At 41.5% G+C, this 26325-nt stretch overlaps 1 protein-coding gene across 1 annotated transcript; it reads left to right on the top strand.

Moving 5' to 3' along the window:
• Positions 1 to 90: 90 nt before the first annotated feature.
• On the top strand, positions 91 to 25048 carry esr1 (estrogen receptor 1). Its single transcript, XM_073817179.1, has 8 exons — positions 91 to 561; positions 5754 to 5977; positions 16241 to 16357; positions 17293 to 17631; positions 20257 to 20395; positions 22141 to 22274; positions 23658 to 23841; positions 24234 to 25048. The coding sequence occupies exons 1-8, from the start codon at positions 101 to 103 to the stop codon at positions 24469 to 24471; spliced, it is 1836 nt and encodes a 611-aa protein (XP_073673280.1). The 5' UTR covers positions 91 to 100; the 3' UTR covers positions 24472 to 25048.
• Positions 25049 to 26325: the final 1277 nt, after the last annotated feature.

Genomic DNA, 26325 nt, shown 5'->3' with positions numbered 1-26325 from the left:
AACAAAAAACGACTGAGCTTAAAAAAGACAGAAACGGTCTTTTGCTGGTTGCTTATGAACAGATAGTACCTTAACTCATGCTGGCTGCGTGTGTGTTTCCATGGTGATGTCTGGAGGGCAGACCAGCGAAGAGGCTGCTGGTGCCAGGCAGCGACGCAGGACCAGCCCAAGCCCAGAGAGAGAAGACCTGGAGGGACTTTCCACACCACCAGCTGTCCACAAACTCTCACCAATGTACCCTAAGGAGGAGAACAGCACAGGAGGCATCAGTTCGTCTGTCAACTATCTTGATGGAGCCTATGAGTTCCCAAATCCCACGCAGACCTATGGCATCTCGTCACCCGCCGAGCCTGCCTCGGTCGGATACTACCCGGCTCCCCCGGACCCCCACGCATCCCCGGTTGAAGAACATCTGGAGCCGTTAGGCACTGGATCCAGCAGCCCTCTTATGTTTGCTCCCTCCAGCCCTCAGCTGTCCCCGTACCTGAGCCATCATGGAGGACACCACTCGACCCACCAGGTGTCCTACTACCTGGACACCCCTTCTAGCACTGTCTACAGGTCAGTTTGGCTTTAAATATGAGTTCTGGTAGTTTTCATGTTTTAGATGCTTTTGTAGGTGAAGAATTCAAAATAAAATTTTGAATTAACTATTTACAAGTTTATACTATTTACAAATTTATACACAACTTTAAGAGTTACAGTCAAACCAAAAATTATTCAGACACTAGATATAATTTTTTATATTTTTTTAACTAGTGGGTGCAGGACACTATAGTGAAGATAGCAAAATAAAGTAAACTGTGACATATTATAACAAAATATTCTTCATTCAGTGGACTACCAGTAAAACTGATAACTGATGGGGAACAAAAATTTGATTTGAAACTTTAACCTGACCATGTTTGATTAAATTCCTTTCTATCAAAGTTATTTGACAATTATCAAGATGAATTTGTTCTGACACAGTTAAATTCTTGAGTTCTTGTCATATTTTATTACCATTTTCTAAACTATAGCCAACTGTGATAATGTGAGAAATGTTAAAGGCGTCTAAATAAATTTTTCTTTTGACTGTAAGCACCTATATAGACATTTTGAGTTTTTTTGGTCTCTTAACATCAGGTTTCTTTTGCCATTTTCATGGTGAAATCCAGGTTATAGTAAATATAACAGGAAAAAAAACTTTAAGTTTATAAAACAGGTTCTCGAGGTCTTTTACACCTGATTTATGATTCATTGAGGCATAATGTTTGGTTTAGCACTCAAATCCTGCTTGGATACCTGCTTACCGTGGTTCATTTTTACAAATAACTCCTTACATAAAGCCTGGTGAAACAATTCTGGCACATTGTACACTTTGTGAACATGTTTAATTTGCTTACAAACCATGACTTTTGTAATAAATTGAGTACCAGTTTTACACTTGAACATTTAAAATTTTTATTTTAGCTATTATGGAGTTCTGTAATATTTCAAAGGTAAACGTATGATAAAATTAACGTGCTTCATGTATTTCATAAACATAGAATACTGCATAGAGTAAATAATTTTTTAATGTGCCTAATGGGTTATGGCTACAAGTTTGTGGGTTGTGTACATGGTTGTGTATGACCAACATTTAATGCTAGATGGTCTCTGGCATTTGTTTTCTTGTTAACACTTTACAATAAGGTTTATTAGTTAACATTAGTTAACGTCTAGGTTACGTAGGTAACCCTCATTCCCTGAAGGAGGGAATGGAGATGTTGCATATGGGAACTCGCTTGAGAGACCAATCATTTCTGAGCCTTATTCAAAAGGCCAATGAAAATTGGCGAGTGGTATTTGCATGCCAAGCCACGCCCCGTACATACGGGTATATAAGATGGCGGCGTGCAACCACTCATTCAGGTTTTTGCTGAGGAGCCGGATCGAGCCGGCGTCAGCGCGATGTCAGGCAGTGGCAGGGTATGTAACATCTCCGTTCCCTCCTTCAGGAATTCCAGACACTTCAGCACTGACTGCGCGCGCTCGTTGGTGAGGCGGGCTGTCAGCTCCACACCGAGGAAAGAGATCCTCTGCACTGGGGAGAGTTTGCTCTTTTCTCGGTTGACCTGAAGGCCCAGATGGCTGAGGTGCTGAAGCACAAGGTCCCTCTGTTCGCACAACACATCTCGCGAGTGGGCTATGAGAAGCCAGTCGTCGAGATAGTTGAGGATGCGAAAGCCTGTCTGCCAAAGAGGGGACAGGGCTGCCTCCGCGACCTTGGTGAAGACACGGGGAGAGAGGGACAGGCCAAATGGGAGCACTTTGTACTGATACGCTCGACCCTCTAAAGCAAACCGAAGAAAGGGTCTGTGTCGAGGAAGAATCAAGACGTGAAAGTACGCATCCTTCAGGTCGATGTCGGCAAACCAATCCTGGGGACGGATGCATGTTAGCATACGTTTCGTCGTGAGCATCTTGAACGGCAGCCTGAGAAGGGACCGATTCAAAACTCTTGAGGTCCAGGATGGGCCTTAGCCCACCGCTCTTTTTGAGCACGATGAAGTAGGGACTGTAGAACCCTGACCTCATCTCGGCTGGAGGGACAGGCTCGATTGCATCCTTCACCAGTAGGACTGCAACCTTTTCACGCAGAACAGCGGCATGCGTGTCCGAATGGACAGTAGTGTAGAGAACACCTCTGTATCTGGGCGGACGCCTGGCGAACTGAATCGCATAGCCAATACATACCGTCCGTATCAACCACTGCGAGGGGCTGGGAAGCAGCGCTTACCTTCTACCCCGGTTCCCGCGTTGGCGACATAGTGGGGCTCCGAGTCCAATTCCGAGGAAGCGTAGTGCTGCTCTGGAAGGGAGCTCGAGGCTGGAACCCCGGAGGTGAGAAAATCAGGTGTGGGGCGATGTTACATGAGTGCACAGTGACTCCCGGCCCTCCACCGGGAGCGGGAACGCAGATGTAGTCATTCCCAGAAGAGCGATCTTCTCCACCTTTGGGTTGCCCGAGTCAGGGACGCTTCGCAGCTCGTCTGCGGGTGTTCTTAGCCGGTCCCTGGGTCACGGGCGGCGTCCCTCTCCCACGGGAAGCTCGACGTCGGGCTGCCAATCTAGCGTCATGAGCCTTGGCAGGGGACGGAGCTGGTGTTTTAGGAGCCGCGGGGGGGCGCCCCAGGCGGCGGGATGGTGGCTTCGTGGCGGGGCAAGATGTGTTTTATGGCCTCCGTCTGCTTCTGGACCGTCGAGAACTGCTGGGCGAAGTCCTCGACGGTGTCGCCGAATAGGCCACCCTGGGAGATGGGAGCGTTGAGAAAGCGTGCTTTGTCGGCGTCTGCCATCTGAGCCAGAGTCAGCCATAGGTGTCGCTCCTGGACCACCATGGTGGACATCACCTGGCCAAGAGAACGCGCCGTGACCTTCGTCGCCTGGAGGGCGAAGTCGGTGGAGGCGCGGAGTTCTTCCATAGCCCCTTGGTCAGGACCACTCTCGTGCAGGTGTTTAAGCGCTTGGGCCTGATAAACTTGGAGGGTGGCCATAGCGTGCAGGGCGGTGTTAGCCTGGCCAGCAGCATGGTAGGCGCGGCCTGCCAGGGCGGAAGAAAGTTTGCACGCCCTGGAGGGGAGATGTGGACGGTCCCGCAAGGTGGCAGCGCCCCGCGGGCATAAGTGCACCGCAATGGCACGCTCGAACTGTGGAACCGCCACATAGCCCCGGGCTGCCCCGCCATCGAGAGTGGCGAGGGGAGAGGAGCTGGGGCACGCTCGAGCTGAATAAGGGGCGTGCTAGGTCTTTGTCAGCTCCTCATGCACCTCCGGGAAGAATGGCACCGGGGGAGAGCGTGGCGGGGCTGCTCGCTGGTTGCAAAAGGCTCTGTTGAATGCCGTTAGAACGGCAGCCCGCAGGATCACGCCGGCGGCTGCCAAACAATGCTCTTGAGAGAGAGCGGAGAGAGAGCGTGAACTCTAGAAGAACTCTTACTCGTAGTAGAATCTTCAATGCTGAAGGCTTGAACATGAAGGCTCTGAAGCAAAAATCTGAATGAGTGATTGCACGCTGCCATCTTATATACCCGTATGTACGGGGGCGTGGCTTGGCATGCAAATACCACTCGCCAATTTTTATTGGCCTTTTGAATAAGGCTCAGAGATGATTGGTCTCTCAAGCGAGTTCCCATATGTAACGTCGCAGTGAAACGACTGAAGGGGAACTACATTATTTAACATAAACTAAGACTGAACAATACTTCTACAGCATTTATTAATCTTAGTTAATGATAATTTCAGCATTTACTAATCCATTATTAAAATCACTAGTTGTGTTTGTTAACATGAGTTAATTCACTGTGAACTAACATGAACACACAGTGAACGACTGTGTTTTTGTTTAACCAACATTAACAAAGATTAATAAATAGTACATTGTACATGTACATTGTTCGTTCATGTTAGTTAATACATTAACTAATGTTAACAAATGACCACGTTTATTTTATTTGTTGTTATTTTATGTTGTAGGTTTGTGCTGTTATTTATTTGTATTCTTGACTTCTTGGAAAGAAGTCAATCAAGGTTAGGATTGTAAACACCACAGCCTGACGTGGGCACTGAGAAATGTACATTTGTAGAGCCTTTCTGTCTCTAGACCTTGAGGAAAGTACAATTAGTGAAATCAACAGTTGTACTGTCTGAACACACAGGGAGTACTTTTTTTACTTTCAGAAAAACTGAGAGGAAATCTAGGTACAGTTAATGGATTAACACCAACCTTAAACCAACACACAAAACTGCCAAATTTTGCTAGAAGTTTGATCCCAACATTTAATCATTGCTGTTAAGTGTTCACCATTTGTTTGAATACATGTCAATAACTGCCTTAATTTTACTTTTTTTTCTTCCATAGTCACTGCTGATAATCTACACATAAATATAAGGTGCGAAGCTGCTTTGCAGTGATTTGTAATGTGAAAAGTGCTATTCAAAAAAAAGTGAATTGAATTGACTTCAAAATAACAGCACGTGTTGAACAGACTTCTATTACTAAACCTATTGTTTTAATTTGTTGTTTACTTCTGGCATAAATGAGAATATTAATTCATCCACTGCTTGGGGACCCCAGATGTCATGCGATGACATTGAACAGCACTGCAGTCCATTTTTGAAGTTATGCAATAAATCTGTTGGACATCAGAATTAAAGATACAATAAATATTTACAAATACTGGAACAAGAGGTCAGAAGGAAATGGAGATGGTCTCGCTTGTCCCCTGTTTGCAGTCACGTACATATTCTCCTTGGATATTACAAATTTGTATCTTGAGAGCTTTTATATACAGTGCACAGCATAAATGAGTAAACCCCTATAAAACTTAACAAATTCAGCAATTACTCTTTACTTAGAAGACATGTTAGGGTTCTTTGGAGATATAATGTTCCAACAAGCCTGCTTGATCAATTACCGAAGAAGAATGAAATAGAATCCATTGCTGTTTGCACTTAGTGTATTTGAACTACAGTGTAAATAGCATCTATCGCTAAGAAAATATGCAACTTACACTTAGTGTAAATAGCATTTTCGCAATTTGCAGTTGGTGCAAATAACTGCTGCCTTTTATAGTACCATAACAGTTATTCAGCGATTTTAGAGTTTTTTATTATTATTATTATTTTCCATATCTGTCAGTGTTGGATATTTAATTGTGCATTTCCTCTTTTTTCACATGGCTTCTATCATCATCCACTCTCTATTGACATCTTACCTTTTTCTGTCTGTAGGTCCAGTGTGGCATCTTCTCAGCAGGCAGGTGTTGGTTTGTGTGAGGAGCTGTGTAATGCCACTGACCGACAGGAGTTGTACTCTGGATCAAGAGCCACAGGAGGGTTTGATTCAGAGAAGGAGACACGCTTCTGTGCAGTGTGCAGTGACTATGCTTCTGGTTACCATTATGGAGTCTGGTCCTGTGAGGGATGCAAAGCTTTCTTCAAGAGAAGCATTCAAGGTCAGTCCTGTATTCTGTCTAGCTGTTCTAAATGTCAGCATGACTGCTGCAAGTGTTCACAGCTTTGCTGGCATTCAGAACAACAAATTACGAGTTTCATATTGGGTTTAAAACAAAAGTAAATATTAAGTAACTTGTATTCACTGCAGTAATTTTGTCTGTTTGTGCTCCACCAATAAAAATAGATCCAAGCGGAGCAAAAGCAGAATCAATCAATCACGTCTGACGAACGACTTGCAGCAGTGGCGTTTTGTTTTTGAATGAATTAGCGTTCGTGAACGAATCGGTTCAGTGAATTATTAAATGCCTTGGTAATTTTAAAAGACCATTTAAAAGCCATTGTCACCACCTACTAGCGTAACGATGTAAGAGTCACCTAAAATAGCCTACCAGGAATGCACAGGGGTTCTCAACTCTGGCCTTTGAGATCCATTTTCCTGCAGAGTTTATCTCTAATCCAAATTAACACACCTGAACAAGCTAATCAAAGCCTTCAGGATTGCTAGAACGTTACAGGCAGGTGAGTTTGATTGAGTTTGAGGTTTGAGCTAAACTCTGCCGGAAAGTGGATCTTGAGGGCCTGAGTTGAGAACCTCCGGACTACAGTGTTGGGAACAGGCAAATACGGGCCATTCACAAACTCGTGTTTGTCTTTAAAACAGGAAACGCAAAGCAGTTTTGAGTGAGGAAATGCCACTTTTTTGAATGCTGTGTCATAAGCAAGAAGCTGCAAAAGACACGAGACTCGAGCGCAATGGGCAAAAACGTCTGTCTAGTGCATGTGTACGTGGAAAAATAATGGAAATGCGTTCTGTGTGAACTGACCCACAGTGCTGTCAAATTCAAGGACCAGTGTAATGACACTAAATTACTGTAAATTAGAGAGTAATGAGCTTTATATGTTGCAGCTGTAAAACTACTAGTATTTAGTATCAGAGATTTTAAGTGCAATTTCTTATTAAACGCCATCTGCGGTTATTGATTAAAGACTATCTAGTCTATAGAGGGTTTGCACTTACGTCACGATTTGGTCAGTTACCCAGATGTGCGGCCATATTGGAGATACTCGAATGTAAACAACAGCATGGATTTCACAGTTAATGTACTACTGAATATGTTGTTTTGCTGTCTAAACCAGTGGCTGTATCCGAAATCACCCCTATACTCTATTCAATATTCCCTACATTAATCCATTTGGACCTGATTCGGACACTAAGTGCACCAGAAGGACTGCCGCTTTTGCTTAATAATCATTTCAAATGGACAGTTCCAGTAGTAAGATTACAGGAGTTATCTTGTGTCTTTGTCACGGAAATTATGTATAAACCCTAGTTAAAGGGAGAGTTCACCCAAAAATGAAAATTTAATGTTTATCTGCTTAACCCCAGGGCATCCAAGATGTAGGTGACTTCAGCCTAAGTCCCTTTAAGGCAAGTCATGTCACTCAGCGGCCATCTTTGAAACGCTACTCGGGCAGGCAAGTGCAACTCCTATCTGTTTGAATGGGGAAACATCAAATTCTCCAAAACTGTTCACCAAGCTTACAATTAAATTTCATATTTTAAATCTCCAACGAAATCCAAAAAGAACTGCCTCATAAATATGGTTCCATGTGCTCCAATAGCGTTAAAAAACTTATTTTTCTGGCTAAATGAGCCAGTGCGCATGCGCAGTACTGAGCTCACGTCTTAGAGCGCCTCCTGTTTCTATAGCAACCGGGACTTCTGGCAGCTGCAGTGACACGCTGACTTTACTAATCAACGATTGGCTCTTTCACTAAGAAGGCGGGGCTTCGCGGCCATAATGAACGTTGCATTATTCCCCATTCAAAACTACACGAGTGACATGTCTTGGGTATTCTATAGTCTTTGCTTCATCAGAACACAAACGAAGATTTTTAGCTAAAACCGGTGCAGTCTGTGAGCCAAATAATGGCAGTGGATGGGCACCAGACCTTTAAAAGTAAAAAAAAAAAACATGCACAGACAAATCCAAATTACACCCTGCGGCTTGTGACGATACATTAATGTCCTAAGACACGAAACGATCGTTTTTTATGAGAAACTGAACAGTATTTATATTATTTTTTACCTTTGATGATACACAGCAATGTCCATCTATGGTATATTAATATCTCATGTAGATAATTAACGAATTCATAATATATTGTTTAATATTTTTAGATGTCATGTATGAATCGTAGCATTAACTATGAACTCAACCGCATTTCCTGTTTACAGAATGTCAACGTCATTCTCATGAGCCAGTGAAACCATTTGTGGGCGGGGCGACATGTGTAGCCAGTTCTGCAGGCTGCAGCCGGGTATACTTGCCGGCGTTTGCATATACTATGCCAGAGCATGTACACGTATAACGTGCCTGATACTGAGCTCGTGCTCAGGAGAGATGGACATGGCTGTGTATCAAAGGTAAAAAATTATATAAATAATGTTCAGTTTCTCGCAAAAAAAAACAAAAAACGTTCGTTTCGTGTCTTAGGACATCAATATATCGTCACAAGTCGCAGGGTGTAATTTGGATTTGTCTGTGCATGTTTTTTGTTACTGTCTGGTGCCCATCCACTCCCATTATATGGCTGACAGACTGCACCAGTTTTAGCTAAAAATCTTCGTTTGTGTTCTGCTAAAGAAACAAAGTCACCTACATCTTGGATGCCCTGGGGGGTAAGCAGATAAACATCAAATTTTAATTTTTGGGTGAACTATCCCTTTAAACAATTTAATAATCAATTTAAAACGAATTTATACCTGTGTTGTGTTGCCGTGGAAGAGTGCATTGTAAAATTAATGGATGGATGATTCAGCCATAGATATACGTATATATATCTATGGATTCAGCTGCAGCCGCCATCTTTTGGTGAGACGCGGGAATTCAATCGGCCCGCAAATCGTTGGCTGTGTCCAAATTCAGGGTCTACATCCTTCGGAGGACTCATTAGAAGGATGTTACGTCACAGCGCCGCGACGAAGGCTGTCCAAATTCATAGGATCCTTCAAATGCGGCCCACAAATACGTCCTCCTTTTCCCCGAATTTGAAGGATGGGTCTGGTGGATCCTTTCCCGTCCTACCTATCCCACAATTCCTTTCGGCGGAGCGCTTCCAGAATTTTCAAATAATGGCGGACGAAGCAAGCGGTAGTAATGATGGAAGTTTTAAAAAAAACTGCCGTTTCAAAAAATATTTTTTTTACAGCGGTTGTCTAGTTAGGCCTTTGGTTTTAGCGTTAAGCTTATTTTTTTACATTTGTATGTATATATGTTAGAAAACATCACTTTCGTAAAATAGCTTCTTTCTTACTGTCTGTGTGAATATCCCCTTACACACAGCTAATTTCTTGTTTGTGATTGAAAATGTTTTTAACGCTTTTAGGGATGAAAGAGTAGTTATTTTGTTTTGTGCAGTACAGATAACCTTACTTCTTGCTTAGCGCTGTCACGGTTGCTAGGCGACAGGATATGAGCAACGGGGAAGGGAGGGAACTGAAAGAAGTGTAGGCTGTCCAAATTCACTGACACCTACTTCCAGGTTTTGCGGTCTTCGGAGGACCCCTCCTCCTTCAACCTGGTAGGAAGGATCCTAAGGAGGATGCAGACCCTGAATTTGGACACAGCCGTTGAGTGTATCGTTTTTGCGGTGCATTGTGGGAATAAATGAGTGCACTCGAGAACGTCCACTATGGTTTAACAACAAACAAACAAAAAGTGCCCTATTTGAGGGTCTAGGGGGCTCTTTCGGATACAGCAATGGAACATTATCAAAAACTTGCTATCTATTTATTATATTTTATTATCAGCGCTATTGGTCACCATTATGTCTGTTTGTGGGTTTTACAAATATTTAACCAATGAAAAGCATCCAAAAGTTACGAGGCGTAACGCCATTGGATCTTCAAATTGTCAATCAAACCTCATAAATCCACCCGCCTCTATTCACTATGAAGTGCCGCGACGCGCAGTTTGAAGACAGACGTCTACTTCTTCGCAATGCAAGGGTAAATAAAAAAACTGTTTTTTGAATAAGTACAGCGTTTTCTTTACTCAAGAAACACTGCCTATAAGGCTAATAATTTTGTGTGTTTGAAGAGCGGAAAAGAGTCTTAGCATTTGCCGTCTAGTTATATACTTTTGTACGTTTTAAATATCCCATGCATTGCGGGATATTTTTATCATGGGATTTTGGCCAAATTTATTAAACAACAGGAATAGCTATATGAGCGCCATATAGCTACAATAAACTTTATAACCTTGAAACTGATGAAAACAATGCAATTTAATTTACTGCCTCACATGCGGCCCTTCTGACAGAAAATGGAAAGTGCAGTGTCTAAACATATATAAATACAAAATACTGGAACCCCCTTTTTCACTGCGCTGTGGCAGAAAAAAGGTTGGGAAACATTGGTCTAAAAAAACGTGTGGAAGCTGCTAAATCATATAGAGAAGGAGAGAGCGTGATATTTTGACAAACTAAAGTTAATAGGTGGTAAAGAAAAGTACGAGTATTATTAATTAAGATATTGGCCCAATATTTCACCTACCTGACCAGAAATGATAAGAACAAAATTCTTGCCCTGGAAATCCTGTCCAAAAATATATGGGAGCTGGCAAAAAGAAAAATAATTAGATTCCTTTGTTTGCTAATAAATTTTTCAAGTCAAGCCTTTATGCTGACAAATACAATGTGTGAATGTGTGCCACGGATAATCACCCTTGCTGTCCTATCCCTACTGATGGAAAAAGGTGAAAATCAAAATCTCCCATGTGCTAGATCTGATGAGAGGCTGTCTGATATGTACAATAGAAGCACACGTTTCTGCTTGCACCTTATTTGCAGTTCTGTATTTCGTTGGAAAGGCGTGCAGATCTGGGTGGGTTTGATGAGATGAGAGGCCGGGTAGATGTTTTGAGCTTGACCTTGACATGCAAGCTCCTGATGAGCTCTTTCCTGGAGCAGGTAACTGCTGCTGACTTTAACTGCCATTCTGGTGAGGAAAACTGGAGGAAAATGACTGTAAGTGTGTACCTGACAAAGGGTTTTTAAGACACACTAGGGTGAGGGGAATTACAGTAAGTATAAGGCAGTGAGAACCAAGATGTTTAGAAGAGACAGACCATTAGAACAGCAAGGCAGAGAGAAGAGAAGAGCAGAGTAGATATATTTTGGGTTTCTTAAAGGACTTTTAAACAGCCTATATATAATTTAAGAATAATGTAATTCTGTATTTGTTTAATACAATTTGAGTGTAAGATCCCTACAAATGTTTTCTATTTAAATATATATTCTAAAATGTAATTTATTCCTGTGACAAAGCTGGATATTTAGCATCATTACTCCAGTCACATGATCATTTGGAAATCATTCTAATATTCTGATGTGCTGCTCAAAAACATTTATTATTATGATTATTATGTTAAAAACAGCTGAGTAGTTTTTTTTTCAGGTTTCTTTGATGAATAGAATGTTCAGAAGAACAGCATTTATCTGAAACAGAAATCTTTTGTAACATTATAAATGTCTTTATCATCACTTTTGATCAATTTAAAGCATCCCTGCTAAATAAAAGTATTCATTTCTAAAATTTCTTTCCCAAAAAAAAAAAAAATGATACTGACCCCAAGCTTTTGAATGGTACAGTGTATAATGTTACAAAAGCTTTTTATTTCAGGTAAATGCCGATATCTGTTATATCCGTTTTTAATTTCATTTTGGCCGATACCGATATATTTCCTTTTGTTTGGAAACAACACCATGTCTCTCCTGTGCAAAAATTATAAGCAAAATATTTGTAATTTTGGTTAGTTTATTAACAAGAACATATTTGTTAGAATTAAATAAACAATAATGAAGTTATTTTATAATGACAGTACATTGAAGCTTTGAAAATAACTATAAATAAACTATATATCAATCACTGCATTTTTTTTCCCTCCAGAAAGATGCACTGGTAACTTTAACAACTTTAACATTTTATTTTAACATTTGTAAATGGTCTAAAAGAAAATCTTTTAGAGCTCATAATTTGTTTAAAAATACAACATGTTACACATTAATTGTCATGATTTGAGCCTTCGTCGTCCTGTCATCACAAACTCTTGCACTACACATCATGGACTTCATCCCCCACAAGCCACTGCACCAATCACTGCTCACACCTGCTCCTCGTGACCCACTGCACTGATTGCTGCACGCATCTGTTTCTCATCACACTGACTGTTCATAAACCACTCACACACACAGCTTCTTCGCGAAGTCTTGTATTGCCCCGGCTGCATTTCTGAGCGTTTCTTTCCGTGTTTGTTTTCCCGTGTTTTGATTCCTGGACTTCTTCCCGTGTTTGATTCTCGCTGCCTGCCCCGACCATTCTGCCTGTGTTTGACTACGATTTCTGCCTGCCCCTTTGTGTTTGTTTGCCTGTACAATTAAATGCTGCATATGGATCCGCTCGTCTCAGACCATCCTTGTGACAGAAGACTTCGCCACTACAAGTATCCAGCAGATAGTATGGTGTCATCCGGTTCCAGCATGAATACTACAGTACAGATCATGCGTCTCAAACAAGGTGAGCGGTCTGTTGAGGAGTACGCTATGGACTTTGTCGAATTGGCTAATCAGTCTTCAATGGATGAGTTATACCTGATGATTTTCTTCTGTGGAGGACTCTTAGAGCCATTGGCTTCACTGATGCCCACGATCGAACCTAGCTGGACTTTACAAATTTATGTTGACATTGCTCTGCAAATAAGTGGCTCTCCTTTTACTGTGGGAATCAAAGAAGAGGACAACAATGTTCCCACAGTAAAATCCAGCTCAGAGCCACTACGCAAGATGGCTGCCACGCCAGAGTCTGCACACAAGATGGCCGCCGATGTTCCTGAGTCCCCGGCCAAGATGGCTGCCGTTCCTGAGTTCCCGGCCAAGATGGCCGCCAACCCTGAGTCCCCGGCCAAGATGGCTCCGTCCAGCCTCCCAGAGTCTCCGCCGATCCCGCCCGGCCGTCCAGAGTCTCCGCCGATCCCGCCCGGCCGTCCAGAGTCTCCGCCGGTTCCGTCCGGCCGTCCAGAGTCTCCGCCGGTTCCGTCCGGCCTCCCAGAGCCTACGCTGGCTCCGCCCGGCCTTCCAGAGCCTCGGCTGGTTCCGCTCAGCCTTCCAGAGCCTCCGCTGGTTCCGCCCAGCCTTCCAGAGCCTCCGCTGGTTCCGCCCAGCCTTCCAGAGCCTCCGCTGGTACCGCCCAGCCCTCCAGAGCCTCCGCTGGTACCGCCCAGCCTTCCAGAGCCTCCGCTGGTTCCGCCCAGCCTTCCAGAGCCTCCGCTGGTACCGCCCAGCCTTCCAGAGCCTCCGCTGGTACCGCCCAGCCTTCCAGAGCCTCCGCTGGTTCCGCCCAGCCTTCCAGAGCCTCCGCTGGTACCGCCCAGCCCTCCAGAGCCTCCGCTGGTACCGCCCAGCCTTCCAGAGCCTCCGCTGGTTCCACCCAGCCTTCCAGAGCCTCCGCTGGTACCGCCCAGCCCTCCAGAGCCTCCGCTGGTACCGCCCAGCCCTGCAGAGCCTCCGCTGGTTCCGCCCAGCCTTCCAGAGCCTCCGCTGGTACCGCCCAGCCTTCCAGAGCCTCCGCTGGTACCGCCCAGCCTTCCAGAGCCTCCGCTGGTTCCGCCCAGCCTTCCAGAGCCTCCGCTGGTTCCGCCCAGCCTTCCAGAGCCTCCGCTGGTACCGCCCAGCCCTCCAGAGCCTCCGCTGGTACCGCCCAGCCCTCCAGAGCCTCCGCTGGTACCGCCCAGCCTTCCAGAGCCTCCGCTGGTTCCGCCCAGCCTTCCAGAGCCTCCGCTGGTTCCGTCCAGCCGTCCTGAGATTCCTGTCTGCCCTGTTCAGGCCACGGAGGCCATTTATGGACTGTATATTTTCCCCGTTCTGGCCACGGAGGCCATGTATGGACTGTCGAGTCTCCCACCCACCCTCCCCACTGCCCCAGTCCTACCACCTCTGTCTCCTGACAGTCCCTCTGCTAACCTTCAACCCACCTTCGGTGCAGAGGACTTGCCGTGGGACTGCCAGTCTCCATCGGTGCCCTGGCTGGAGGATCCCTCACCATCGCCTCCAGCTTCAGAGTCCTGGACTCCGCCTCGGCCCTTGACCCTGTGGCTCCACCCCGGCTCTCTGCTCCCTCATCTCCGCTGTCGGCCGTCGGTCCACCAGCTCCACCGGGCTCCATCGTCCCTCCGGCTCCGCCCTGGTCGGTCGTCGCCCCACCTTCGCCTCTGGACTCTACTCCTCCGGCTGCGCCTCGTCGCTCCGTCCTACCGGCTCTGTGGACCTCCTCCCTTCCGCGGGCACAGCCTCGGTCCTCTGTCGCTCCGGCTCCGCCGTGTACCTCCGGACCTCCATCTCCGCCTTGGTTGCCAGAGCCTTGGGTTCCGCCTTGGCCCTCCGGATCCTCGGTGTTGCCCATGACCTTCGACTCTCCGGTTCCGCCTCGGGCTCCACCGGCTCCACCTCCGTCGGTCGGCCCCATGGAGGAGCCAACCCTTCCTCCACCATGGCTTCTCCCTCCGTCGGCTCCACCTCAGTCTCCTGGTTCTCCACCTGCACATGGACCGGGGCCTCCATTCATGCCTCTGCGCCATGCCCACTCCATCACTCTCCCGAACAGGTATTTGAAGCGTCTGGAAGCCGCTCTTAGGTGGGGGGCTCTGTCACGATTTGAGCCTCCGTCGTCCTGTCATCACAAACTCTTGCACTACACATCATGGACTTCATCCCCCACAAGCCACTGCACCAATCACTGCTCACACCTGCTCCTCGTGACCCACTGCACTGATTGCTGCACGCATCTGTTTCTCATCACACTGACTGTTCATAAACCACTCACACACACAGCTTCTTTGCGAAGTCTTGTATTGCCCCGGCTGCATTTATGAGCGTTTCTTTCCGTGTTTGTTTTCCCGTGTTTTGATTCCTGGACTCCTTCCCGTGTTTGATTCTCGCTGCCTGCCCCGACCATTCTGCCTGTGTTTGACTACGATTTCTGCCTGCCCCTTTGTGTTCGTTTGCCTGTACAATTAAATGCTGCATATGGATCCGCTCGTCTCAGACCATCCTTGTGACATTAATGAATAGATCAGTATATTATTTTTTATATATTCAGATAAGCTATAGCATCTGACCTTTAAATCAAAACATACTCATGATTTTATGACATCAATTAATGCTTTATTAAATCAGAAACACAGTCTAAATGTTATTTGTGTATTTTACTTAAATTTTACTAGAAGTAGTCCAACAGCCCCCCCTCTACAGATGTAAAACGATGCCGTTGTTGATATTTACATTTAAAGCCATTATCGGACGATTCCGATAATATCGTGCATCCCTATTGATAATAATAATAAATGTTTCTTAAACAGCAATTCAGCATATTAGAATGCTTTCTGAAGGATCATTTACTCAAAAGAAAGCCATTCTTTTAAATAGTAAAATATTTTACAATATATATTACAATATTATTGCTTTTGCTGTATTTTGGATCAAATAAATACAGGCTTGGTGAGCAGAAGAGACTTCTTTAAAAAGCATTAAAAATCTTGACTGGTAAATGACTGGTGAAAATGATCACTTTCACAGTAAAATATATATAAACTATAAAAAATATAAACAATCCTGATATACATTTTCCCTAAGTGAGTTGTAGATGCTGCTTTAGGCATTTGTGATTTTGTTGAGCAATAGTTTTTAGGGAGTAACCTGTGTCTTTCTAAAGGGCACAATGGTGATTTGCTCTTTACAGTTTCCAGTTCATCTGTGCTGGCCATCCAAAATAGCTTGTTAACCTAAAATGTGTTTACATTCAAATTTTCATATGTACTGGATTCTCTGTTGTAGAATATCCTGTTGCAATCCTCAATCTGATTATGTGCGATGTTTTTATAGAGTGGTTCAGATGTCAGTGTGCATGTGTTTGTGTGTAGGCCTGTGACATTTATGGCTGAGACACAATCATCTAATTTAAAATTTCATTTAGAGAGCTGGAACAGCATGTACCTGCTCTTAATCAGATCCAAGGCCGATGATGCGCTGCACTGCACTCTTTGTTACTTCTGATGGAACAGTATTTACATATCGCCAATACAAAGTTAAAAAAAGGAAAACATCTCTGAAAGCTGATTTAAAAAAAGGCATTTTACTGTTTAAGCAAGAATTTGAAGGTAAAAGAATGATCAAAAACAAACCATACTTCATTTCTTTGCCTCTAGGTCACAATGACTATGTTTGTCCAGCGACCAACCAGTGTACTATTGACAGAAACCGCAGGAAAAGCTGCCAAGCATGCAGACTACGGAAGTGTTATGAAGTCGGCATGATGAAAGGAGGTACATAAAGGATATTCATAGTTTTGTTAATTACACTACCAGTCAAAAGTGTTTGAACAGTAAGATTTTTAATTCTTTTAAAGTACAGCAATAACAGCAACATTTGAAATATTTTTACTATTTAACTGTTTAACTGTTTTCTATTTGAATATATTTTAAAATGTAATTCATTCCTGTGATCAAAGCTAAATTTTCAGCATCATTACTCCAGTCTTCAGTGTCAGTTGAAGCTGTTTAAGAAACATTTTTTAAATTATTATTATTATCAACATTTTTTTAGGATTCTTTGATGAATAGAAAGATCCAAAGATCAGCATTTATCTGAAAAGCTTTTGTAACACTATACAATTCAAAAGCTTAAAGTCAATATAATTTTTCTATAAGAAATTATAGAAATTTATACTTTTATTTAGCAAGGATGCTTTAAACTGATCAAAAGTGATGATAAAGACATTTAATACAATAGACAATGATAATAATAATGCATGTTTTTTAAGCAGCAAATCAGAATATTAAAATGATTTCTGAAGGATCGTGTGACTGGAAGAATGATGCTAAAAATACAGCTTTGAAATCACAGGAATAAGTTACATTTTCAAATATTTTCAAATAGAAAACAGCTATTTTAAATAGTAAAAATATTTCCAAGTCTTACAGTTTTTGCTGTACTTTGGATCAAATAAATGCAGGCTTGAACAGAAGAGACTTCTTTAAAAAACATTAAAAATCTTGATCAGAAACTTTTCACTGATAGTGCACATTTACATTTAATTTCTATTTAATTTATTAAATTATATTTAAGGTTCTCCTAATTCTGAATAGTGCAAAGTCAGGTCGTGACAATCTTGTTTAAAGTCTATCATCTTTCTCTGTTGTCAAATAGTTTAAAAAATAGCATATAATAAAAATAACAACCTGCATTTTTTCCATTGCAGGTATCCGTAAGGACCGTGGAGGCCGCACTATCAGGCGCGAGAGGAGGAGGACCGTTAATGAAGATCGTGTCAAGAGCTACAGTGAGCAGTCAAGCCGCACCGGTCTGAGAACAGCTCCCCCGCAGGACAAGAGGAAGAAGAGCAGTGGCGGTGTGGTCAGTGCTTTATGCATGCCTCCTGACCAGGTGTTGATGTTGCTTCTGGGTGCAGAGCCACCGGCCGTCTGCTCACGACAGAAACACAGCCGCCCGTACACCGAGATCACCATGATGTGCCTGCTTACAAACATGGCTGACAAAGAACTTGTCCACATGATTGCCTGGGCTAAGAAAGTACCAGGTAAACCTTTCAAAATCAATTAAAGTTGCTTTAATTGTGAGTGCAGCATCAAGGGAGGGGTTGTACACAAGAAGAAAGCACTTCTAGGAAAAGAACCCACGGTCACAGCCTTGCCAGTTTTTGTAACCGTGGCAGCAGGATTCGACAGCACAGGTGGCAGAGATTCAAATGACAAGGTCACAGGCGTGAAGATAAAGAGCATGGGTGTTATTACAGTGATCTGTGCTGCGCTTCAGGTTGATTTAGCCTCCAGCTTAGTTTGCACACATTAAAAGACCTGTTGGGAGTTTTATTTGATGTGCAGATGACTTAATTAACCCTCCTCTGAGAAGTAAACAATTTATCTCATGGGATAAAGCAGACAAAATTTAAAAGTTGTTATATGTGGGTTACAACCCTGAAAATGTCATGCTATTACTCATAGATAAAAAAAATCTCATGAATTCACATTAAAGGAGAAACCTGAACCATATCTAGCAACCAGAATATCTTAAAGCCAATAAGTAACTGCCTATCAACATTCAGTATTACAAAAGCAATAACCATATAACAGCTGCCCAGAACACTCTAGAATTATTTTGTAGATGCCCCAATCATTTTATTCAGAAAATAGTAAAAGTCTGTTTTTGTCAGGGGTGTGTGCAGGACGAGACGAGACGATAGACGAGATTAACAATCAACAATATATTTAATAGAATTCTCCAAGATGAACAAGGCTGGAACAGGCAGGAACACAGAGGGCTTTCACACACATCAAAATAACGTTAAGGACCGACAATACACTGAACTCAAAGACAGACTTATAAAGGGTAACTCATGATTAAACACAGGTGACGGTGATTACACAAACGAGGACTAAACCAAATGATCACAAAATGACAGGGGGAAGACAAATGGGAAAAACCAATGACAAAACTGTGACAGTTTTACCTTGTTATTGTTCTTACTAATCAACATACACCGTCCCACTTTATATTAGGTGGTCTTGCATACAATGTATTTACATTTAAATTAATAATTTGATACAATGCACTTATTGTGTACATACAGTTGAGGTCAAAAGTTTACATACACCTTGCAGAATCTGCAAAATGTTAATTAATTTATCAAAATGCATGTTATTTTTTATTTAGTACTGACCTGAATAAGATATTTACATACAGTCTGCAAGAGAAAATAAAAGTTTACATATGCTTGATTCTTAATACTGTATTGTTACCTGAATGATCCACAGTTGTTTTTTTGTGATAGTTGTTCATGAATTCCTTGTTTGTCCTCAACAGCAAAACTGCCCACTGTTCTTCAGGTCCCACATTCTTTGTGTTTTTTCCAGCATTTTTGTGTATTTAAACCCCTTCCAACAATGACTGTTTGATTTTTACATCCATCTTTTTTTACACTGAGGACAACTGAGGGACTCATATGCAACTATTACAGAAGGTTCAAATGCTCACTGATGCTTCAGAAGGAGTGTGAAAACTTTTTGAATTTGTATATTTATATAATTCTGTAAATTTAACTTTTGTCTTCTAGAAAACATGTAAGTATCTTCTGTAGCTTCTGAAGGGCAGCACTAAATGAAAAAAAAAATTAGGCAAAATAAGAAAAATGAAGAAAAATCTTCATTCTGTTCAAAAGTTTACACCCCTGGCTCTTAATTTATTGTATCGTATTTCCTTCTAAAGCATTAGTCAGCATTCAAACCTTCTGTAATAGTTGCATATGAGTCCCTCAGTTGTCCTCATTGTGAAAAGATGGATCTCAAAATCATACAGTAATTGTTGGAAAGAGTTCAAATACACAGAAATGCTGTAAAACCAAAGAATTTGTGGGACCTGAAGGAATTTTCTGAAGCACAGTGAGCAGTTTAACTGTTCAGGACAACCACTGACTCATGAACAACTATCACTAAAAAAAAAAGAATAAAATAAAAAAAATAAACACAGCTGTGGATCATTCAGGTCACAACACAGTATTAAAAATCAAGTGTATGTAAACTTTTGAACGAGGTCATTTTTATAAATTCAACAATATTTTTTCTCCTGTGGACTATATGTAAATGTCCTTTATGTGAAATATCTTATTAAGATCAGTACTAATTAAAAAAAACATGCATTTTGTATAATCCCTCTTATTTTGGTAAAATAATTAACATTTTGCAGATTCTGCAAGGTGTATGTAAACTTTTGACCTCAATTGTACATGTTTTACATTGTACTTATTAAAAAAAAAACGGCATGTAATTACATTTGTAATTAATTTTTGTAAATACCCATATCACCAAACTTGTCCCTAGTCTTACTAGTCAGTTAGTCAGTAACTGTTAACTGTATTTTAATATATTTTAGAATGTTATTTATTCCTGTGATGGCAAAGCTGAATTTTCAGCAGGCATTACTCCAGTCTTCAGTGTCACGGCATCCTGATTTGGATGCTTAAGAACATTTCTTATTATTAACTTTTTTATATATTAAAATTAACATTATACAGTAAATGGCTTTACTTACATCAATGGCAGTTAATGCATCATTGCTGACTAAACATAATAATTTCTTCTAAAAACAATATCTAACTCACCCCAAACTAGTAAACAGTTGTGTATAAAGCATAATGTCTTTTCTCCAGGCTTCCAGGATCTCTCTCTGCACGATCAGGTTCAGTTGTTGGAGAGCTCTTGGCTGGAGGTGTTGATGATCGGCCTCATATGGCGGTCTATTCATTCACCTGGAAAACTCATCTTTGCTCAGGATCTCATCCTTGATAGGTACTGGATGTTCTGCACCTCCTCTTGTAGGCCACTGTAATAATAAAAAAAAAAAATGTATTTCCACTTTTATTGTATTCATCCATATTGGAACAACTCATTTAGTGAGGCTATTCAATTTTTTTTCCAATAAGAGCGGGCACGGCTATTTGTAAAATTTATAGGGCTGGCTTCCGGTCTCATTCACGTCCAGCTATTTTTAGCTGTATAAAACAGCTCATTTTGTTGCTTAATATTGCAAATAGGTATGTCTTACCATATTATTTTAATGTATTATCTTAATTATGAGTACACTGGTTTGTAGTGCAAACTGTTTTACCATTTACTGGACGTAATTATTCTTCTCGTTATATCCTATAGCGGATAATGAACCGGAAGTCTCGCCCATAAGCTTACTTTCGCGTTTGAGAAACAGGTGGATTCATGAACAGTCAACGTTTCAGATCGACTAACTGTAGCACTGTATTAGATTTTATTCAAATTTACCGCATAAATATAGACTATGTGTTGCCGGTTTCACTTTAAAACGCAAAACTGTGACATTTCATTCACTGACGCGCTTAATTTGGCAACGCTAAAACTTACAGTGCATACTTGCCGGCAACCCGCCAAAATAAAAGTTAACTGATTTTAGGTTTTAAATGTGTATATATTATATAAAAATGTAAATATTAGCATTGTATTTTTTAAGTGTACTATAAAATAACTCTATTTTTTATATAACACTTATTTTCTTATTTTAATATGTGCAGTGTGTGCACCAAACCAAATCTCCAGGTGCTCTCATGAGAACCAGACTTAGAAACTAATGTGCACCCTTGCTTATATTCATCTAGTCAGACATGGAAAAGCGTGCAAGCGTGCTTTGAGAGGCTTTGAAAACACATTCAATTGTTTTGATTCCATTTAGCCTTGCTTGACTGAAGAATAATGGAAAAGCACTAACATGCCGTGACAGTAACCTGCGGGGACAACTCTTATACTCTAATGAAACTCAGGGCTTTTTTTTTAGTCTCAGGCAATTTTACTTGATACTGATGCTGTGTGTGACTGTGGGCTTTTTGAGATGTCATTCTGACCTAATGCATTCTCTCTACATGTGCTCATTTTTTGCCTTAATTTCATAAATAACATTGAGTCGCAATGGTTTTGTCCCCCCGCAGAATTGGCCCAGCAGAGGGCTGTGCCTCACAAATTGAGATTAAATGATTATGAAATGAAAACTAGATTGTTAAAAAGGATGTGAACTATTTACCTGTGTGCCTAGTGCTCCTCTTCAGAAGACCATGTCACAAGTAGGTTGTAATTAAAGAGGACCCGGTTGGGAACAGGCTCTTTAAAGGGCTTCTGAAGAACAGCGTCATCGCTGCCTAAAGAGAACACGAATCTAATCAAAATTAACATCCGTAAAAAGTAAAGCGTCATGAGCTTGGCGGTGTAATAAAGCATCCTGGAGGACGAAGGAGAAAGGGTGAGTAAAAATTTGGATGGGACTGAAAAGATAATGAATGAGAGATAGGAAGATTGAACAAGAACTGATGAAAGACGGATGATCTACAGAGAGTCCATTAGAGGTCCAGTCTTTGCTCTCATGTAAAGCAAACAGTAAACAGCATGTACAATGTTCACAGCTTCACTAGAGGAAGCGGAAAAGAAAAAAAAACACAGGGCTATTTTAAGGCACATATCACAGTAAATGGCACAATCTCCTAGCATGGATAAAGTGCTGGTCTACCTCTATGCAGGAGCGAAGGAGAATGTGTCGAGGGGATGGCTGAGATTTTCGACATGCTCTTGGCAATGGTGGCTCGCTTTCGTAGTCTCAAACTCAAGCTGGAGGAATTTGTATGTCTCAAAGCTATCATCCTACTCAATTCCGGTGAGTCTGCAAGTCACAGAGAGTGAATGAACTTTATGATTTGAGTACTTTGGAAACTAAGAAACTTTGGAGCTTAATATACAGGAGCCAATATACAGCCATATCTCACGACAACCAGTGTGATATTGCGTTTAAACAACAGTTCGACAGCACGAGTGTGTAAATACATAAAAAACAACAACGGAGTGTCTTTAAAACCCTCTTTTGTGCAGAACTACTTCCTTCCGCCACGGATTCAAACCTAAGTTTGACAGTCCAACAGCTGAGCACAAGCCTTTGTTACTAGTTCTAAAGTGACGTTTTCGAATTAGAAATGAAGAAACATTGAGTTGCTTCATTAAAAGCTTATTGTATTACTGTATTAAAAGCAGTGTATTATATGTAGTAGAGCAGGGCTGCTCAACCCTGTTCCTGGAGATCTACCTACCTGCAGATTTTTGTTCCAGCCCTGCTCCAACACAGCTGTCTGTAATTATCAAGTGTTATTTCAGAGATTAATTAGCTGGTTCAGGTGTGTCTGTTCAGGGTTGGAGCTGAACTTTGTAGGATAGTAGATCTCCAGGAACAGGGTTGAGCACCCCTGTAGTAGAGTATTATGAGAGAGATGGTATGAGCGAGTATGATTACCTGCATCTGATACAGCATTCCTTCTTCAGCTCTATCTCATATTCACAATAAAACCTTAGTTTGAATGTCCGCTGAGGAAATCTTTGTAGTATTATCCTTATATCTGTTAAGGGTGATTTCTAATTACAGTGGTGCTCAGTGTATTTGTTGGCTGCATATTACAAACTGTCATTGAAAGTAAAAATAACTTTCTTGTTTAAAACCGTGCAATGTGATGAGATTTTGCCCTCAGCCAAAAACTGTTTGCTCTGGAACAAATAATAGACTGATTAGACCAAAGACTGCCTGTTAGATTTACCCAAAATGAATTATAGCTCATGTTTAACCACTATAGAGACATCTTCTAGAAGATCTGGCAGAGGTGAGGCTTCAGCATCATTACTCCAGTCTTTAGTGTCATATGATCCTTCAGAAATCATTTGCTGCTCTAGAAACATTTCTTATTGTTATCATTGTTGGTCAAAATAATACATAAATAAATAAACTCAAGACATATTAATACAGTACATTGTGGCCTGTTTTTACAATCCCTGATAGTTTTTATTTGGGATTCTTTGATGAAAATGTCAAAAAAATTATCATTTATTTGAAATTGAAATCTTATTTCTTACACATAGGTTAATAAATACACCTCACTAGCCCCAAACTTTTGCATGGTAGTATATTAAGTGTCATCTCTCTATAACATCCATGTTTTAGGTGTAATTTCAAATGTAACGCTTAAATGATTATTGCTTAACTTTTCTGTCTGGTCAGGTGCATTTTCATTCTGCTCCAGTCCAGTGGAGCCCCCGATGGACAGCTTCATGGTGCAGTGCATGCTGGACAACATCACTGATGCCCTCATTTACTGCATCAGTAAATCAGGTGCCTCGCTACAGCTGCAGTCCCGCCGTCAGGCCCAGCTCCTGCTACTGCTCTCACACATCAGACACATGAGGTAAATAACAAGTAAAAAGATGAACACAAACATCATTTCATACACACTACTATTTAAAAATGTGCGGTCTGTATGATTATCATTATTTTAGTAGAAATTAATACTTTTATTCAACAAGGACACAGTATTCAATTTTTCAAATAAATGCTGTTCTTGTGAAATGTTTTTGAGCACCAAATTAACATATTATAATGATTTCTGAAGGATCATGTGACACTTAACACTGGAATATTGGCTGCTGAAAATTCAGCTTTGCATCATAAATTACATTTTAAACTATATTCAATAAATAGGGTTTGAACCTTCATTAGCAACCATTAAATAAGGATTTTATTGCTAAATCATTACTGCTTACAGCCATGCACGTTACATCTGCTTTCTTTTTTTGAAAGCAACAAAGGAATGGAGCACTTATACCGAATGAAATGTAAGAATCGAGTTCCGCTGTATGACCTCTTGTTGGAGATGCTGGATGCCCAGCGATTCAATTCTTCAGGAAAGGTGCAGCGATCATGGGCACAGAGTGAGAAAGACTCCCCGTCTACACCCACAACCAGCAGCAGCCCATCCAGAGGTCCTGGAGCCATGCAACCCAACACTGCCTGTCACGGCCAGAGTCCAGACCCCTGATCTATGTACAATTCAACAAGTGAAGAAACAGTCAGTGCTGTCTAATTGGAATTGATTGCTTTCTCCTTGTGCCTTATCAGAGTCCACTTAAGATTCTGAAAGACCAATCAAGAAATTAACCCATTTAAAATATAAAAACAGATAGAAACAGACAGGCTAAATCTTTAAATAAGAACAATGCCCCCAAATGCTACACATCTATGGTTATTTGATTTAAAACAAATAGTTTTGAAAGTCAAAATTGATTTTGGGATTCAACAAACATGTGTCAAACTTGTGAAAAGGGCTCTTAGGCTTTTGTATGCACTGAGAGACAGATTTATGTAGAAGCTGCTAATTCTTCTTTTTAAAAATAACCATTTCAGTGACAGCGTTGACATCACAAACTTACTTAAAGGGATAGTTCACCCAAAAATGAAAATTTGATGTTTATCTGCTTACCCCCAGGGCATCCAAGATGTTGGTGGCTTAGTTTCTTCAGCAGAACACAAACAAAGATTTTTAACTAAAAGCGGTGCAGTCTGTCAGCCATATAATGGCAGTGGATGGGCACCAGACCTTTAAAAGTAAAACAAAAACATGCACAGACAAATCCAAATTACACCCTGCGGCTCGTGATGATATATTGATGTCCCAAGACACGAAACGATCGTTTTTTGCGAGAAACTGAACAGTTTTTGTATCATTTTTTACCTTTGATACACAGCCACGTCCATCTCTCCTGAGCACGAGCTCATCATCCGACTCGTTACATGTGTACGCGCTCTGGCGTAGTATACGCAAATGCCGGAAGGGGCGTTAAAAAACAGTCCCGGATGAGTTTGCGCAAGCAAACGTAATCCTTTAGCTTTAAATCAGTTTGAACAATCAGGATAAGCTCAAGTAATTACCGTTTTGAATAGCCGCTATACCCACAATCTCTGTGCACTGTATAAACAATGAGTGTCGTATACATGTGACAGATCGCTTCCGGCATTTGCGTATACTACATCAGAGCGCGTACACGTGTAACGAGCCGGATGATGAGCTCGTGCTCAGGGGAGATGGACCTGGCTGTGTATCAAAGGAAAAAAATTATATAAATACTGTTCAGTTTTTCGCAAAAACCGATCGTTTCGTGTCTTAGGACATCAATGTATCGTCACGAGCCGCAGGGTGTAATTTGGATTTGTCTGTGCATGTTTTTTTTACTTTTAAAGGTCTGGTGCCCATCCACTGCCATTATATGGCTGACAGACTGCACCGGTTTTGGTTAAAAATCTACGTTTGTGTTCTGCTGAAGAGAAACAAAGTCACCTACATCTTAGATGCCCTGGGGGTAAGCAGATAAACATCAAATTTTCATTTTTGGGTGAACTGTCCCTTTAAAGGCACAATATGTAATTGTCGCCGCTAGAGGGCGCATATTCCAAACACAAACAAACGCGTAGTTTAATGACGCTGTGATTAAGTGTGGAATCAAGGGAGTTGTCATCTTCATTTAAAAAAATTAAAGAGTTGTCATCTTTATCCCCACAGCGGATACAATCCGATGGGACTTAGCCAGAAATCATGTTCATGGATGAGCTAATATATTAAAGATTAATTAACGTCACTGTAGTATGAAGCAGGGTGGGGCTGAAAGCTGTTGAAGCGAAAAGCGCGACACATTATTATGCCACAGTCGACCGCTTCTGCTCCTTCCGGTCATGCATATGAAGGAAAAATCATCTCTGTTTTATCATACTAGATACATTTAAGTGTGTTGAACGTACTGTTATAATGCTACACTGTGTGTTCGTCACCTGTCTAATAAAACGCATAACATATTAAAGCATCTTTGGTGTTTCCAAATAATGTTTTCTACGGAAATTG

Source organism: Garra rufa, chromosome 13 (assembly GCF_049309525.1).
Source record: "Garra rufa chromosome 13, GarRuf1.0, whole genome shotgun sequence".
NCBI classification, from domain to species: Eukaryota; Metazoa; Chordata; class Actinopteri; order Cypriniformes; family Cyprinidae; genus Garra; species Garra rufa.
The sequence above is the reverse complement of the archived record's forward strand: the minus strand, read 5'-3'. Positions and strand labels throughout refer to the sequence as shown.

Bases quoted from the DNA above. Each gene is read 5' to 3' on its own strand.
- esr1 (XM_073817179.1), top strand. From the start codon at position 101: ATGGTGATGTCTGGAGGGCAGACCAGCGAAGAGGCTGCTGGTGCCAGG. The intron at 5,978-16,240 runs GTCAGTCCTGTA...CTTTGCCTCTAG, and splicing joins CTTCAAGAGAAGCATTCAAG to GTCACAATGACTATGTTTGT. The intron at 23,842-24,233 runs GTAAATAACAAG...TTTTTTTGAAAG, and splicing joins TCACACATCAGACACATGAG to CAACAAAGGAATGGAGCACT.